Here is an 18,325-nt window from a genome sequence, read left to right as displayed (position 1 = left end):
TAAATAACGGCCAACATTTCACTAGCCTTATAAATTGTCTATACCAGTTAGTAATTCCTGTACTAGGACCCTCTAAATCTCTCTTCACCCACACTTTCTGCTCATCGTTTAGAAACAAATCTTATCTGGCTTTCTTGTATTCCAGATGAACTCTCATCTTTCCAGTTTGAATTCCATCTGCCACAGATTTGCCGATTTACAGCCTCTCAATGCCACTTTGCAACTTTCTGTTCATATTTACACTATTCACTATGCAACCTAGCATGGCATTGATATGCAGCAATATTTTGTCACCAAAGTCAGCACTGAGACCTTCTAACCTACCAGGTGATTGCAGGCGGATGAAGAGCTGCCGGCCCGCCAGGAAATTCGGAGCAGAACTCACCGAACACAATTAATGAGGTTCCAAGTGCAGAAACAAGCACAGGATACTGCCATTCTGACCAGGGACACCAAAATACACCGTTTCGTGTCCATGTTGCCTTTGTCTCTAAATTGTGTAGACTTGTTAACAAAATTAAAGCCTTTTTATGGCCACTTACCAAATACCTTTAGAGAATCCACTTACACAACATGAACTGCACTGCTTTCATCAATCTTGCCATTATTTCAACAAAGAACTCAATCACCTTTGTCTTTAACAAACCCGTGCTGTCATATACTAATCCATGTTTTTCCAAGTGAAAATGAACTTTGTCCCAGATATTGTGTCTCAAGCTTTCTTTACTGCCATCAGAGGGATGGGATGTAGTTACTGGATTTAGCACGAGTTCGATTTTTGAACAAGGATACAACATTTGCACTCCTCCAGTCCACTAATATTACTCATACCCAGAGAAAATTTAAAAACTGCACTGAGAGCCTCTGCTATTTCCATCCATCCTTCCCTCAAACACAACATACATTCCATACTGACAAGGTGGCTTTTCTACTTTAAATGCATGAACATTTAAAAACTTTGATTTTGATCCTATTCAATTTCTCTACGCCTCTGCCTTTAAATGTGACTTTGCCAGCACCATCATCTCTTCTCAAGACTTATGCAACACATGCATTTAGTATCTCAGCCATGAACTCTGCCGCCACAAGATTTTTTTCTTTGGTCCTGATGCAGCCCCACCCTTCCACTGCCTATCCTCTCACTCTTGGTTTATACATCAGTGGACTGGACCCTCTTATATTACTCTTAATTATTTCCTCAACATTCTTTGCCCCTCTCATTCTGATACAAAAACTGACGCCTATCCTTTTGTTTGATTGCAACTTCCATTTCTGCAGATTTACAGATTTCCCCGTTCAACCTTTTCAGCTTTGTATAATTTCTTATGGCAGTTTTCTTTCTCCTCATTTGCTGTCACAATATTAGATTGGGACCTTCCACCCGAGAACAGAGGTTAACATAGATGAATGGAGGGCGGCTTGCGGCGCAGTGGGACTGCGGCGCTGAAGACCCTGGATTGAATCCCGGCCCTGGGTCACTATCCGTGTGGAGTTTGCATATTCTCCCCACGTCTGCGTGGGTTTCACCTCCACAACCCAAAAGATGTGCAGGTGAGGTGGATTGGCCACGCTAAATTGCCCCTTAATTGGAGAAAAAATAATTGGGTACTCTAAATTTATTTTAAAAAGCATAGATGAATTGTGGTTAGCACTGCTGTCTCACAGCACCAGGAACCTGAGTTCAGTTCCAACCTCAGTTAAATATATATGTGGAATTTGCTTGTTCGCCCATGTCTGCATGGATTTCCTCCAGGCGCGCTGGTTTCCTCCCAGTCCAAACATGCACAGGTTAGGTGGATTGGCTGAACTAAATTGCCCCTTAGTGCCCAAAGGTTAGGTGGGGTTATTGGGTTACGGGGATAGGGCAGGGGAGTGGGCCTCGTTAAGATGCTCTTGCAGAGGTTTGATGTAGATTCGATGGGCCTAATGGCCTCCTTCTGCACTGTAGGGATTCTATGATTCTATCATTCAAACCTCACACATCCTTGGAGATCAAAACCTGTCGAATTAACGAATAGGGCTGATGCATCCAAGTGAGCAAAGACAGACAGACTACAGAAATCCACATAATGGGCACTGCAGCTTTTTCAATTATCTTTCTTTACTTGAAACCTAACCAACACCTCCCAGCTCTCTGTAGGTGTGCACTGCAAATAAACCCCAGTCAAAATTGTTTACAGGAAACGAATATAATCCAAAGCATCAGCCCTTTAAGCTTTCTCGCAAAATTTTTTAAAATGTATGAATTTGCTAACATTCTATTTATGGAGTTATGAATTAAATCAACCCAAAACATTTTGTTACTTTACTAGGGCTGTGTACAGTTTTGAACATTGATTTGCAATGTTACCATAGGAGATTTTGAATGCTGTTGAAAATAATTGACAATTTTTAAAATAGTCAGCAGGGAGATGTATTAATTACACATCTCAAAATGAATGGATACGAATAGCTCCCATAGTAAGGATGGTTGAATTGGTAATAGGAAACCAAAGTATCGGTCCTGGTGATGAAAGCCCTCCATATGCTCATGTCACTCTACTCAATTCCTTTATTTCAGCACTTTGCAGTCAGCATAAATGAAAAAGGCATACAACTGACAACGGTGGCATTAATCTACACATCTGACAAGGTAAAACACCTGCTGTCCAGAGATAGCCATACATGAAGCAGCGTGGTGGCACAGTAGTTAGCACCGCTGTCTCCCAGCACCAGGGACCGATGTTCAATTCTGGCCTTGGGTGACTGGCTGTTGCATTTTCTCCCCATAACTGCGGGGCTTTCCTCCAAGCGCTCCGGTTTCTTCCCACAGTCCAAAAATGGGCACGTTAGATGGATTGGCCGTGCTAAATTGCCCCTTAGTATCCAAGGATGGGGACTAAAGGTGGGATTATGGGGTAGGTCGGGGGAGTGGGCCCAGGTAGGGTGCTTTTTCAGAGGGTCAGTGCAGACAATGGGCCAGAAGGTCTCCTTCTGCACTGTAGGAATTCTATAATTCTAAGCCTGGCTGGTATGCTACCCTTCCTAGGTATCTGCAAAAAGCTGCAAATAGTAACTTTCAAGTGCTTGTGTTGTATTTCAGCTTGCTTTCATCTGGTGCTGATGGTGTACAAACAACACATAGGGGTTCAGTTGCTTCAAAGTCAGGAGCTATAGGAAGGACCACAGAACCATTTACCAAAGTGGTTCTGCATGTACATTATAAAACAAGATGTAATTTTTTCCTTTCTTTCCCTCAATCACTTAAAAGGTTACAACTTCAGGGGCGGCAGGTGGCACAGTGGTTAGCGTTGCTGCCTACAGCACGGAGGACCCAGGTTCACATCCCTGCCCTGGGTCACTTTCCGTGTGGAGTTTGCACATTCTCCCCGTGTCTGCGTGGGTTTCACCCCCACAACTCAAAGATGTGCAGGTTAGGTGGATTGGCCACGCTAAATTACCCCTTAATTGGAAAAGAAATAATTGAGTACTCTAAATTAAAACAAAAAGATTACAACGTCCACCATTGAATCCCAAAACATCGCCAACTTCCAAGGTTATTAATTGAGAAATTACCTTACTTATTTTTGAAATATTTTAAATTCCAAAAATAGAAACGGAAATTTCTGTAGAAAGTCAGCCGTCTGCTTCGCCTCCTCTTGCGAAATTTCTCAAACAAGGATCGACAGGGAAGCTACTTTAGGCTTCTGTGATTGCAACTTCAAGGTGTAGCGTGCAAAAGAAGATCCTATACCTTCTAGCTTTCCAATCAGTAAGGAAGCACCTCAATTTACACTTAGCAACTTGCTCAACCGCTCAGATAAGACCAGGAAATTCAATGCAAATCTGTCACCCACTACTCCATGGGACGGCACACAATAAAAAGCTACTCCGTCATTGTGCAAGCATGCATGCAAAGCTTGTGTACACATTGCATCAGCCATTATAGGTGCAGAGATCACAACACCAATGCAAATTAAGACTAAATGCATATTTGAGCAAAGTCTATCCAAGGGCCTACAACTACATATAACTTACACATTATGCCTGCATACAAGATGTCTAAAGGGCAGTCAAAATCAGATGTCAATTACTCAAAAACATACAACTGGAAAGGAATAAGGGACTTATGCATGCGCCTTATACTTCAGATTGTCCATTTGTCATTCAACTCAAACATTAAAATATTTAAATATTCAAATCATTAAAAAATATTCCAAAACATTATTTGCATTTTAAGAGTGCGACATGCCAAAAAGCCCCAATTCAAAACAAAATGGTGGTGCTTTTAGAATTGTCTTTTCCCTGCATTATTTCTGTAATGGTTGTTAAAATCCCAATCACACAAACCTCAACACTCCCAGGTCTTTATTCTGTTAACATGTCAGCAGCAACAAGAGCTGCTACAATGGGTCTCTTCTGGGTTAGAACAACTGTGACAGAATGTCAATGCTGGATTGATATTGGAATTGCTAAGTTTTGGACAAGAGACGAGGCTAAGTATCGGACTCAACTGTGGTGCAGTGAAGCAGCCTGCTGCCACTCTCCCAACCAAGTTACAGATGAAAAGTACTGGGGGGGGGCAACTGTAACACACCACCATAACAGAGCATGGAACAAAACCAAATTTGGGGGGGGGGGGGGGGGGGAGAAGAGAAGAAGAAGAAGAGAAATCAACTAAACTGCACCCGTTTCACAATCAATTTGCTGCTTTTCGTTACTCACTCAACTTCCAACTTACAGATAATACCAAGCGAGCATTTTCAACTGCCGCTTTGACAAGACAAACTGACAGCATCCAAGAAACATGTTCCCTATCGAGACACAAAGAAATGCCTTTGGTGACCCCTCCCCTCAGAATAAAACCTCGAAGATAACTAGGACATCTCCACACACCCTCTATTTTAAAAAAAAACTCCTCGCATTTCCATTGTTTTTAAAAAACAAGTCTATTTTCCTTCCAATTTCCCAGCTTCATCATTTCCGCTCCGACCAAAGTCCAACAGGGACAGACACTACCCGCCCACCACACACACTTCCTTCTAACAACTACATTCCCCACCCTCTCAAAGTGAAACAATCAAAAGGTTGGAAAGTGTATGTTTTTTTTATATAGAGAAGGTTTCCCGTCCCTCTCTGAGCAGGGGGGGGGGGGGGGGGCGCGAAAGGGGGAAGGAGGAGAGGAGGGGGAAGAGAGAGTGTGAGAGAGAGAGGGGAAGGTAGAGAGAAAGGGGGAGAGAAGGTAGAGAGAGGGGAGAGAAGGAGGGGGGAGAGAAGTAGAGGGAGAGAGGGGAGGGGGAGGAAGAGAGAGAGGGGGGAGGAAAGAGAGAGAGGGGGGAGAAAGAGAGAGAGGGGGAGAAAGAGAGAGAGGGGGGAGAAAGAGAGAGAGGGGGGAGAAAGAGAGAGAGGGGGGAGAAAGAGAGAGAGGGGGGAGAAAGAGAGGGGGGGAGAAAGAGAGAGAGGGGGGGAGAAAGAGAGAGAGGGGGGAGAAAGAGAGAGAGGGGGAGAAAGAGAGAGAGGGGGGAGAAAGAGAGAGAGGGGGAGAAAGAGAGAGAGGGGGGAGAAAGAGAGAGAGGGGGGAGAGAAAGAGAGAGAGGGGGAGAAAGAGAGAGGGGGGAGAAAGAGAGGGGGGGGAGAAAGAGAGAGGGGGGGGAGAAGAGAGAGGGGGGGGAGAAAGAGAGGGGGGGGAGAAAGAGAGAGGGGGGAGAAAGAGAGAGGGGGGGAGAAAGAGAGAGGGGGGAGAAAGAGAGAGGGGGGGAGAAAGAGAGAGGGGGGGAGAAAGAGAGAGGGGGGGAGAAAGAGAGAGGGGGGGAGAAAGAGAGAGGGGGGAGAAGAGAGAGGGGGGAGAAAGAGAGAGGGGGGGAGAAAGAGAGAGGGGGGGAGAAAGAGAGAGGGGGGGAGAAAGAGAGAGGGGGAGGAGAAAGAGAGAGGGGGGGAGAAAGAGAGAGGGGGGGGAGAAAGAGAGAGGGGGGGAGAAAGAGAGAGGGGGGGGAGAAAGAGAGAGGGGGGGGAGAAGAGAGAGGGGGGGGAGAAAGAGAGAGGGGGGGGAGAAAGAGAGAGGGGGGGGGAGAAAGAGAGAGGGGGGGGGAGAAAGAGAGAGGGGGGGGGAGAAAGAGAGAGGGGGGGGAGAAAGAGAGAGGGGGGGGGAGAAAGAGAGAGGGGGGGGGAGAAAGAGAGAGGGGGAGAGAAAGAGAGAGAGAGGGGGGAGAAAGAGAGAGAGGGGGGAGAAAGAGAGAGAGGGGGAGAAAGAGAGAGAGAGAGAGCGAGGGAGAGAGAGAGCGAGAGAGAGGAGGAGGAGGGAGGGAAACCCGAGTGAGGGGGATGAGGAGAGGGAACAGTCACCACTCACATCCGTCCAGCTCCTCCTGCAGCTCCTCCTGCACCAGCGATAAATCTGCAGCAGGAAAGCAAGAGAAAACTAATTTTAAAAACACTTCCCGCAATCGGAAATTCCAACGAAACACGAACAGACTGTCAGCAGTTGTCAGGGGGAGGGGGGGTTGACACCAACTTTTTTTTCTCTCCCCCCCCCCCCCCCCCCCGGCCCGTGTAAACAACAAACGCTTTTTTTGATCACAACATCGGCACACAAACTTTTATCAAATATCTCTAAAAATAAATGTCAAAAGAGCAGACTAGAAGCGCGAGTTTGGGGATAACAATCCCCGCGAATGATTAATTAAATAAATAAATAAATAAACGAGGAGCCAACTCTCCCCTACCCGCCATCTTGTTGCTCCACCCCCCTCCCTCCGGTCCTACATTTAAAACCATCCCCCTCCCTCCCCCTACCAACAGCGCCTGCTCGGTGTGTCCCCGCCGGAACTGACCGGGCAGCACCCGGTGCACCAGAAGGAGAGGGCCGACGCCCCTGGAGTGCATCATCAGCAACAGAACACACAATGTTATGATTTAATTTGACTGTGTTTCCCTCTTCTCAGAAATTGTAATTTGGTGTTTTATGGCTCCTACCCCCCTTTTTAAAAAATAATTCTTTTGATTTTGTTGCTGACACAACTGTCAATTTCACAGGAAGAGTGGAAATGTCTCCCCACAAACACCAACCATTCCCACCTATATTTGGATAGGAATTAGTGACCATAGATAAAGCATAATCTCACTTAAACACATGTGGAGCTGTGCTTATTTTAAGAATGGTATCACGCCCTGTGAGCTCACATTTTTACTTGAAAATAAAGCATGCTGCTAATTAGTGTTAATTACGTCAAGAGTTAATTTAATTGTTTCAGGTCAACAGCTTTTACTCTTGAAAAGCGAAAATTACTGCATTGTGCACTGAAGCCAATTGGAATCTGTAGGAAAATTCGACATAAGCTGGAATCATACCTAGCACAAAGGACGAAGGTTGTGGTTGTTGCAGCCTATTATCTCAGTCCCAGGACATGGCGACTGCAGTCCCTCAAGATGTCCAAGGCCAGACCCTCTTCAACTGCTTCTTTAATGACTTTTCCCTCCGTCATCAAATCGGAAGTGGGGATGTTTGCAGATGATTGCACTATGTCCAGTGTAATTCGCAGTTCCTTGGTTGTTGAAGCAGTAACTGTCTGCGTGGAACAAGACGAGATAGTATTCAGGCTTTGGGTAATAAACGACATGCAATATTGTGCCACACAAGTGCCTGACAGTTACTGTTGGAGAAAGTTGTGTGTTTCCTAAATCACCGACAACACAGACTTCCAACTTAACAGCTATATGCAACACTTCTGCTCTTCCCACGCTTCCGGGGATAATACCTGCCCCTTTTGTAGCCGGACTCTCACTTGATCACTCAGTCTATAACTATTTCCACCAAGTGAGTCTAACTCTCTGTCTTACATTCGATGGCAGTAGCACTGGTCGAATACCCCACCAACAGCCATTCACTTGCACTGATGAAAAAGTTAACTGGAGCAGCCATGTATATATTGTAGCGACCAGACCAGGTCAAAGGCTGGGTATTCTGGAGGGAGTAACTCAACCCTGACTCCCCACACCTGTCCATTATCTTCAAGGCACAAGTCAGAATTGTGATGGAATACTCTGCACTTGCCTGGATGAGTGCAGTTGCAGCAATATTCAATACGCTTGACACTGGGACAATGCAGCCGACTTGAGTGGGAGGAAATTACCACCTTAACCATGCACTGTTTCTGGCAGCACAGTGGCACAGTGGTTAGCACTGCTGCCTCACGACATCGAGGTCCCAGGTTCAATCCAGGCTCTGGGTCACTGTCCGTATCGAGTTTGCACATTCTTCCCGTGTTTGCGTGGGTTTCGCCCTCACAAACCAAAAGATGTGTAGGGTAGGTGAATTGGCCATGCTAAATTGCCCCTTAACTGGAAAAAGTGAATTGGCTTCTCTCATTTTTTAAAAAATAAACCATGCACTGCTTCTACAATCAGTGCCCAATGGCAGCAGAGTGTGTGCAAATTCACTTCAAACCCACAACCTCTACCACCTAGAATGAGGGCCACAGAAGCATGGGACCTCACCACCTGCAAGTTCCTGCCAACCCACACCCCATTTTGACCTAGAACTATGTCAATATTCCTTCTCTGCCATTGGATCAGAATCACCTTCTTAAGGGCAATCAGGGAATAAGTGCTCACATTTTACAAATGAATGAAAGAAAATGTTGGAAGGCATGGATAGGTGCCCATTTCCCTCGACAGTGTCTAATTCTCATGCCCTCAGGTAAGCTCAGGGAGGACAGAAACTTCCCATTCAGCAGATGCTCATGCTAAAATTAATTAGTAGACAGCAAAGAGTGGGGATTAATGGGTGTTTCTCTAGCTGGCAATCAGTAGCTAGTGGTGTCCCTCAGGGTTCAGTGTTGGCCCCACAATTGTTCACAATTTACACAGATGATTTGCAATTGGGGATCAAGTGCAATGTGTTCAAGTCTGCAGACGACATTAAGATGAGTGTGATGCACGATCAATGACTACTAATGCAAGGTTGGAGTCCAACTGAAGACTTGAATAAGCTAGTTGTTTCCTACAGCAGCTCAGGTACAGAAAGGAAGCTGTTGGGGTGGCACGGGCTCTTATACCCCGCATTGCAGGGCAGAGCTACCATATAGGCTCGACCAATGGAAAGCGCACATTATCTAACAATGGTGTTCCAGCATTACTAGATACCGTAATACCTCTACACAGGCTACCACATTCACGCCCTGTTAAAAAAAAGTCCAGCGGGGGTGGTAGCTTGGTATTACAACATGGTAATGTGGTAGAAGTTATGGTTATGGAGGTACCGTAATGCCTCCGTACAGCGTTTTTCCTTATTATCGTAACTATTTACAATTTTACAACAAATTATGTACACGTTAAAATGAAGCAATCAGTCGATCGGGGGCCCTGGTCGTCCTCTGTGCTCGTCAAAGCTTTGGTGGTGACGCCGGTGGAGGTTCGGGCGTCTGTGACTCCGGGAGCGTGGTTTCGATCTCTGTGACAGCTTCAACACCCCGAGACGGAGCTGGTTCGGGAAGCTGATTGACCTGGGAAGGGAGCGTCTGTGGGGTGCATCGGTGGGCGGGGGGCCTAGACAGGGCTGGTGGAAGAACTGATCCTCCTGGGAAGGGGGCAGCTGTAGGGTGCACCGGTGGGATGGAGGGTCGGATTGGTGGCGGGGGTGCGCATGGCGATCCGGCGGGCGCCAGGTCCCGTAGGGAGACCGTGTCTTGTCGGCCGCCGGGGTACGCCACGTAGGCGTACTGGGGGTTAGCGTGGAGAAGATGGACCCTCTCGACCAACGGGTCCGACTTGTGCGCTTGCACGTGTTTTCGGAGCAGGATGGGTCAGGGGGCTGCCAGCCAGGTCGGGAGCGAGGTCCCAGTGGAGGACTTCCTGGGGAAAACAAGGAGATGTTCGTGAGGTGCTTGGTTGGTCATGAGCAGAGCAGGGACCGGGTGGAGTGGAGGGCATCCGGGAGGACTTCCTGCCAGCGGAAGACTGGGAGATTTCTGGACCGTAGGACCAGTAGGACGGTCTTCCAGACCGTTCCGTTCTCCCTCTCTACCTGCCCGTTTCCCCGGGGGTTGTAACTGGTCGTCCTGCTCGAGGCAATGCCCTTGCTGAGCAGGAATTGACGCAGTTCGTCGCTCGTAAAGGAGGACCCCCTATCACTATGTAAGTAAGCGGGGAACCCGAACAGTGTAAAGATGCTATGGAGCACTTTGATGACAGTGGCTGCGGTCATGTCGGGGCAGGGGATGGCAAACGGGAAGCGGGAGTACTCGTCAATCACGTTCAGGAAGTACGTGTTGCGGTCGGTGGAGGGGAGAGGATGCTGAGGCATTCAAAGGGACGGGAAGCCTTTATCAGGTGCGCTTTCTCTGGCCTGTAGAAGTGCAGCTTGCACTCCGTGCAGATTTGGCAGTTCCTGGTGGCTGTTCTGACCTCCTCGATGGAGTTGGGCAGGTTGCGGGTCTTGATAAAATGGAAGAAGCGAGTGACCCCCGGGTGGCAGAGGTCCACGTGGAGGGCTCGGAGGCGGTCCACTATGCGTTGGCAAGCCACGGGATAGGTCATCAGGAGGCTCATTTAGCTTCCCGGGACGATACACAATCTCGTAGTTATAGGTGGAGAGTTCGATCCTCCACCGCAAGATCTTATCGTTTTTCATCTTGCCCCGCTGTGCATTATCGAACATGAAGGCGACCGACCGTTGGTCAGTGAGGAGAGTGAATCTCCTGCCGGCCAGGTAATGCCTCCAATGTCGCACAGCTTCTACTATGGCCTGGGCCTCCTTTTCGACTGAGGAGTGGCAGATTTCGGAAGCATGGAGGGTACGTGAGAAGAAGGCCACGGGTTTGCCCACTTGGTTGAGGGTGGCCACCAGAGCTACATCGGACGTGTCGCTCTCGACCTGGAAAGGGAGGGACTCATCGATGGCGTGCATCGTGGCCTTTGCAATATCTGCTTTGATGCGGATGAAGGCCTGGCGGGCCTCTATCGACAGGGGTAAAACTGTGGATTGGATCAGGGCACGGGCCTTGTCCGCATATTTGGGGACCCACTGGGCGTAGTAAGAAAAAAAACCTAGGCAGTGCTTCAGGGCCTTGGAGCAGTGAGGGAGGGAGAACTCCATCAGGGGGCGCATGCGTTCGGGGTCGGGGCCTATCACTCCATTTCGCGCTACGTAACCGAGGATGGCTAGGCGGTCGGTGCTAAACACGCATTTATCCTTGTTGTACGTAAGGTTAATGATTTTTGCGGTCTGGAGGAATTTTCGGAGGTTGGTGTCATGGTCCTGCTGGTCATGGCCGCAGATGGTGACATTATCGAGATACGGGAATGTTGCCCGTAAACCATATCGGTCAACTATTCAGTCCATCTCTCGTTGGAAGACCGAGACCCCGTTAGTGACACCAAAGGGAACCCTTAAAAAGTGGTAGAGCCGCCCATCTGCCTTGAAGGCAGTGTACTTGCGGTCACTCGTGCGGATGGGGAGCTGGTGGTAGGCGGACTTACGGTCTACCATGGAGAAGACCTTGTATTGCGCGATCCTGTTTACCAGGTCGGAGATACGTGGGAGAGGGTACGCGTCCAGCTGTGTAAACCTGTTGATGGTCTGACTGTAGTCGATGACCATCCTCTGCTTCTCTCCGGTCTTAACCACCAGAACTTGTGCTCGCCAGGGACTGTTGCTAGCTTCAATGACTCCTTCCCTCAGTAGCCGTTGGACCTCTGACCTAATAAAGATCCGGTCCTGGGCACTGTACCGTCTGCTCCTGGTGGCGACATGTTTGCAATCCGGGGTGAGGTTCGCAAACAGGGAAGGTGGATCAACCTTGAGGGTCGCGAGGCTGCAGACAGTGAGAGGGGGTATAGGGCCGCCAAATTTGAAAGTTAGACTTTGGAGGTTGCACTGGAAGTCTAACCCTAGGAGTGTGGCCGCGCAGAGGTGGGGAAGGATGTAGAGCCGGTAATTTTTGAACTCCCTTCCCTAGACCGTGAGGTTTGCTACACAGAACCCCTTTATCTCTACTGAGTGGGAACCGGAGGCCAGGGAGATTTTTTGATTAACAGGATGGACGGGGAGAGAACAGCGCCTTACCGTGTCGGGGTGCATGAAGCTCTCCGTGCTCCCAGAGTCGATTAAGCAGGATGTCTCGTGTCCGTTGATCAGCGCTGTTGTTGTAGCAGTTGAGAGTGTTCGAGGCCGAGATTGGTCCAGGGTCACCGAGGCTAATCGTGGCAGCAGCTGGGTGTTCTCGTCGGGCGGTGTGTGGTCATCTGCACTGAGGTCCTGGGAGACCATCCAAGATGGCGGCGCCCACTGGTCGCACGTGACTGTGGGTGCACAAAATGGCGGCGCCCATCCATCACACGCGGCGTCAGTGGAACAAGATGGCGGCGCCAAGAGGCCACGCGTGGCCCTGGAGGAGGAACATGGCGGCGCTCGCTGGCCGCAAGGGGCCAGTGGAGAGGGTTGTAGTGGCGGTCCACATTCGCTTCCGGAGACCGCAGCGATTGCCTGGGCCTAGTGTACCGCCACGAAATGGCCCTTTTTGCCGCAACCTTTACAGGTGGACGAACGGGCTGGGCAGCGCTGTCGAGGGTGTTTGGCTTGCCCGCAAAAATAGCAGCGGGACCCCCCGGGGTTGCTGGGCTGTCTTGCAGCGCAAGCTTGTGGGGGGATGTGGGGCATCGCCTTGGAGTCGGCCGCAGAGGTGCCCAGCTGCCCAGGGGGCTGCCGCGCGATCAGGGGTGTAGGCGCAGGCGTTTTGGGAGGCCACATCCAGGGAGCCAGCAAGGGCCCGTGCCTCTTTGAGGCCTAGAGTTTCTTTCTCCAGCAAACGCTGGTGGATTTGAGAGGACAGCATCCCCGCAACGAAAGCGTCCCGAATCAACAGTTCAGTGTGGCCGTTTGCTGAAACTTGCGAGCAGCTGCAGTTTCTCCCCAACACTAGGAGCGCACGGTAGAATTCATCCAGTTACTCACCAGGAATTTGTTGCCTCGTTGCTAGTAGATGCCGGGTGTAGACCTGATTTACAGGGCGAATGTAATGTCCTTTCAGCAACTCTATCGCGGCATCGAAGTCGTCCGCGTCCTTGATGAGGGTGTAGACTTCTGGGCTCACCCTCGAGTGCAGGATCTGCAGTTTCTGTTCTCTTGTGGGTGTGTTTTCTGCCGTTCCAAGGTAGCCGTTGAAGCACGTTAGCCAGTGTTTGAAAGTTGCCACCGAGTTTACTGCGTGGGGGCTGAGTTGCAGACACTCCGGCTTGATTCGGAGCTCCATTCTTTAAATCTAGCTTATTAAATTGATGCACGATCAATGACTACTAAGGCGAGGTTGTAGTCCAACTGAAGGCTTTAATAAACTAGATGTTTCCCCAGCAGCTCAGGTACAGAAAGGAAGCTGCTGGGGCGGCACGGGCTCTTATACCCTGCTTTGCAGGGCGGAGCTACCATACAGGTTCAACCAATGGAAAGTATACATTATCTACCAATGGTGTTCCAGCATTACTAGGTACCGTCGTACCTCTACACAGACTACCACAGAGTGGTAAAGCAAAAAGTGCAGAGGATACCGGAAGTCTGCAGAAGGATTTGGATAGGCTAAGTGAATGGGCTAGGGTCTGGCAAATGGAATACAATGTTGACAAATGTGAGGGTATCCATTTTGGTAGGAATAACAGCAAAAAGGATTATTATTTAAATGATAAAACATGCTGCTGTGCAGAGAGACCTGGGTGTGCTAGTGCACGAGTCGCAAAAAGTTGGTTTACAGGTGCAACAGGTGATTAAGAAGGCAAATGGAGTTTTGTCCTTCATTGCTAGAGGGATGGAGTTTAAGACTAGGGAGGATATGCTGCAATTGTTTAAGGTGTTAGTGAGGCCACACCTGGAGTATTGTGTTCAGTTTTGGTCTCCTTACCTGAGAAAGGACGTACTGGCACTGGAGGGTGTGCAGAGGAGATTCACTAGGTTAATCCCAGAGTTGAGGAAGTTGGATTATGAGGAGAGGTTGCGTAGACTGGGACTGTACTCGTTGGAATTTAGAAGGATGCAGGGGGGGGGATCTTATAGAAACATATAAAATTATGAAGGGAATAAATAGGATAGATGCGGGCAGGTTGTTTCCACTGGCGGGTGAAAGCAGAATTAGGGGGCATGGCCTCAAAATAAGGAGAGGTAGATTTAGGATTGACCTTTGGAGGAACGTCTTCACCCAAAGGGTTGTGAATCTATGGAATTCCTTGCCCAGTGAAGCAGTTGAGGCTCCTTCATTAATGTTTTTAAGATAAAGATAGATAGTATTTTGAAGAATAAAGGGATTAAGGTTTATGGTGTTCGGGCCGGAAAGTGGAGCTGAGTCCACAAAAGATCAGCCATGATCTAATTGAATGGTGGAGCAGGCTCAAGGGGCCAGATGGCCTACTCCTGCTCCTAGTTCTTATTCTGCCCATTGAGCCTGCTCCACCATTTCATACGATCATGGCTGATCTCATCACGGCCTCAACTCCACTTTCCTGGCAGGAGAGGAAGCAGGCACTGGATTTTTAGATTTTTACATCCATGTAACGTGGAATAGATCAACCTGACTCCACCAGTCTGCTTTTTATTCTGAAGTGAGCATTGGTTCTCATCTGACATGTTCTGTTACCAAGTCAAACTCCAACTTTCAGTTTCCTTTCGACCTTACAGTTTAAAAAAAAAACGTTTTTGCAGGTACTCTGGAATCTAATCTGGAATGTAAAGGGTTCTAGGAGCAGAAGAAACTACTTCCAAATGGAACCACTCAGTACAAAATTGTTACAAGCATCATGTGCAGCACAATAAGCGGAATATTTCAAACTGCTAATCTCTCAAAGGGTTAAACAGTTAATTAACCTTTAGAAATGGATTTGCCTTGGTGAATGAGGTTTACATTACAGTGTGCTTAATCTGCCAGAAATAATTAATTAGGCAACAAAGAGATTTGAATTACCTTGATACCTTGCCAATTATGAGTTACTCATCCTTGCCTTTTCTATTTCATCCACCACAAATGTAAAGGCACCCGCAGAGCACCGACAAAACAGTGGCAGGATCGGACAGAGTCAGCACGGATTTACCAAAGGGAAATCATGTTTGGCAAATCTACTGGCATTCTTCGAGGATGTAACCAGTAGAGTTGACGAGAGGGAGAAAGTAGATGTGGTTTATTTGGGCTTCCAGAAGACATTTGGCAAAGTTCCACATAAGAGATTAGTGTGTAAAATTAAAGCACGTGGGATTGGCGTTAGTTTATTGAGGCGGGTAGAATACTGGCTGGCAGACAGGAAGCAAAGAGGAGGAATAAACTGGTCTTTTTCCAAATGGCAGGCAGTGACTAGTGGGGTACCGCAGGGATCGGCGTTAGGACCCCAGCTATTCACAATATGTGTCAATGATTTAGATGAGGAAATTAACTGCAATATCTCTAAATTTGCAGATGGCACAAAGCTGGATTGGAGTATGAGCTGTGAGGAGGATGCAGAGATCCATCAGTTTGATTTGGATGAGTTGAGTGAGTGAGCAAATGTATAGTAGATGCAGAACATTGTGGATGAATGTGAGGACTTCAGGTGGTGACATGTAGGTGGAGGTCGCACGTTGGGCGGCTCCTGCTAGAGCTTTTGTTTTTTAGCCCTTTTCACCCAGATTTGAGGGGAAAGTTTATACGATTAATCTCCAGGAAAGTTGTGGCAACTAAAGGATGTCGAAAAACCAGAAGAAAAATACAGGTCGAAAAGATGCGAGCGATAGTCCACCTGAGCGCTCGGGTTCTGTGAGAGAAAGGTGGTGTGCTGAAGTTTACCAGGTGGGACTGTGCCCAATACTGTGGACAAGCTGGCTGAGGTGCTGGTGGTGGAGTTTGAGCAGCAGTTCGCCAAGCATTTTAATAGGCATTTGAAGTAGATGATGGTCTCGCTCAAGGAGTTGGTGGATGATACGCTGGCCTCGATAAAGGAGGCTCTGGGAAAGACAGCGAGCAAGGAGATGTGTTGAAGGTGGTGGAGGAGGCCTGGTCACAGCACAGTGACCAGTTCACCTCGTTGGGAGAGGAGCTGCAGAAGTTGGAGGAAAGTAAGAAAGGGCTGAGGGTCAAAGCGGAGGATCCAGAGAACAGGTCACGGCGGCAGAATCTGAGGATTGTGGGACTGGAGGGCCATAGGCTGATGGAGTACTTTGTGGAAATGTTCACCAAGTTCACAGAAAATACAGTGGAGAAAAGGCCCTTCGGCCCATCGAGTCTGCACCGCCGCATGAAAGGCACCTGATCTGCCAATCCTAATCCCATTTGCCAGCACATGGCCCATAGCCATGAATGGTAAGACATGCCAACTGCTCATCCAGGTACTTTTTAAATAATGTGAGGCAACCCGCCTCTACCACCCTCCCAGGCAGTGTGTTCCAGACCGTCACCACCCTCTGTGTGAAAAGGTTTTTCCTCAATTCTCCCTTGAATCTCCCGGCCGTCACCTTGAACTTGTGCCCTTCATAACCGACCCTTCAACTAAAGGGTCCCTATCCACCTTGTCCATGCTGCTCATAATCTTGTACACCTCGATCAGGTGTACTCTGCTCCGAAAACAACCAAGCCTATCCAACCTCTCTTCATAACTTAAATGTTCCAAGTCTGGCAACATCCTGTTGAATCACCTCTGCACTCACTCCAGTGCAATCACATCTTTCCTATATGTGGTGACCAGAACTGCACACAGTACTCCAGCTTGTTGGGGGAGGAGAAGGACCCCTCCCTCTGAGTTGGATAGGAATCACCGGTCGCTCTGATGGAAGCCAAAGACGAATGAAGCAACGAGGGGTCTGATATTCTGCTACCAGGTGAAGGGGAAAGTTTTGAGGTGGGCAAAGCAGAATCGAGAGGTGAGGTGGGAGGGCAGTGGTATTCACATCTCCCAAGATCTCACGGTGGAGCTGACAAGATGGCAGTGGAGCTGACAAGATGGCGGTGGAGCTGACAAGATGGCGGTGGACTGCCTTAGGTAGGGCAACGGCATCGTTGTACAAGAGCAATGTGCGGTTTGGGGTGGTCTATCTGAAGAAGTTAAGAGTTACACACAACTCCAGGGACTATTACTTTGAGACGGCGGAGGAGGCGGAGCCGTTTGTAAAGGCTGAAGGACTGGGACTGAACTGAGTTTAGACTTTGCTTTTCTTCATGTTGTGGCTGGGAGGGGATGGTTTTGGCACATTGGAGTAATATGTTTGCTTGGGGGTCTATTTTGTTGGGTTGTTTGGAAGGACTGGGTGTCGGGGGGGGGGGCTTTATGTGGTTTTTCGGTATTGGGGATTCTGGCAGGGGCAACCTCGCTGGCAAACGTAAGTTGGCGAGTGAACGGGAGCGAGGTGGGAGGAGGGGCCACAGCCATCAGAACCTGTGTGGACAGGTTTTGATGGGCCTGGGAGGTGGGAATGGTGGGGGGATGGGAGTATGCAGAGAGAAGAGGTGTCGAGAGGAAGTGGGCGGGGGCTTCTGTGAAGGGGGAGGGTGGCTGGCTGATGGTGAGTAGGGGTGGGGTTGGGTCCAGCTCGCTGGGTGGGGCCGAGAGCAGTGATGTGGTGCTGTTGCAGGAGACCCACTTGGGGGTGAAAGACCAGGTGAGGCTTCGGAAGGGTTGGGTGAGTCAGGTGTTCCACCCGGGCTTTGATAGCAGGACTCGGGAGGTAGCGATATTGGTGGGTAAGAGAGTGATTCAGATGGAGAAGGTGGTGGCAGACCAGGGGGGGCAGGCACGTTATAGAAACGGGTGCTTTGGAGGGGAGGTTAGTGGTGTTGGTCAGCATGTATGCTCTGTATTGGGATGATGTAGGGTTTATGAAGAGCATGGTGGCTGCAATATTAAATTTGGATATGCATCAGTTAATTCTGGGTGGGGATTTGAATACAGTGCTGAATCCGAGGGTGGATCAGTATAAGCCAACATGGTTCTGGAGAAGGAGCCGGCACAGAGGCTGGCGTGGAGGTTGGGTGTGGAGCTGCTCCTGGATCTGAATTTTTATGTAAAGATGGGAAAGGTGATTGATGACTATGTGGGGTTCAATAGGTTCATTGGTCTGGGAGGTGTTGAAGATGGTGGTAAGGGGCGAGATCATCTTGTTTAAGGCTCAGGTGGACAGGGAGACAAGTGAAGAGCAGCAGCGGCTGGTAGAGGAAATCCTGAAAGTGGATGGGAAGTGTGGTGAATGTGACCTATGACCTGGAAGTGGTGATATGAAGTGCTTCCAGGTATTGTACTGTAACCCCGGTATGGCTCCGCCTCTGGCTCCGCCCACACCGGGGCATATATAGGCTGGCCTCTTGTGGGTGGCATTCATCTGTACTACTGACTCTGGCTAGGCAAGTTCATG

At 48.9% G+C, this 18,325-nt stretch overlaps 1 protein-coding gene across 9 annotated transcripts in view; it reads right to left on the bottom strand.

Annotated features, from left to right (window-relative positions):
* The window catches only part of ppp4r1 (protein phosphatase 4, regulatory subunit 1), a 105,378-nt gene extending 98,649 nt beyond the window's left edge, over positions 1–6,729 (bottom strand). For 7 of the 9 annotated variants that reach the window (XR_005462022.1, XM_038808677.1, XM_038808678.1 and 4 more), the window contains exons 1-2: positions 6,702–6,729; positions 6,329–6,373 (exon numbers count right to left, since the gene is read on the bottom strand). Coding sequence is in view for 7 of the 9 variants with exons in the window: in XM_038808677.1 (XP_038664605.1) it covers positions 6,329–6,373; positions 6,702–6,708 (52 nt within the window). In the remaining 2 variants the exon portion in view is untranslated. Of the gene's footprint in view, positions 1–6,328; positions 6,466–6,701 lie in introns of those variants that run through there. The other 2 variants (XM_038808680.1, XM_038808686.1) reach the window with 2 other exon arrangements.
* Positions 6,730–18,325: the final 11,596 nt, after the last annotated feature.

The sequence above is a fragment of the Scyliorhinus canicula genome, chromosome 10, assembly GCF_902713615.1.
Source record: "Scyliorhinus canicula chromosome 10, sScyCan1.1, whole genome shotgun sequence".
Taxonomy (NCBI): Eukaryota; Metazoa; Chordata; class Chondrichthyes; order Carcharhiniformes; family Scyliorhinidae; genus Scyliorhinus; species Scyliorhinus canicula.
The sequence above is the reverse complement of the archived record's forward strand: the minus strand, read 5'-3'. Positions and strand labels throughout refer to the sequence as shown.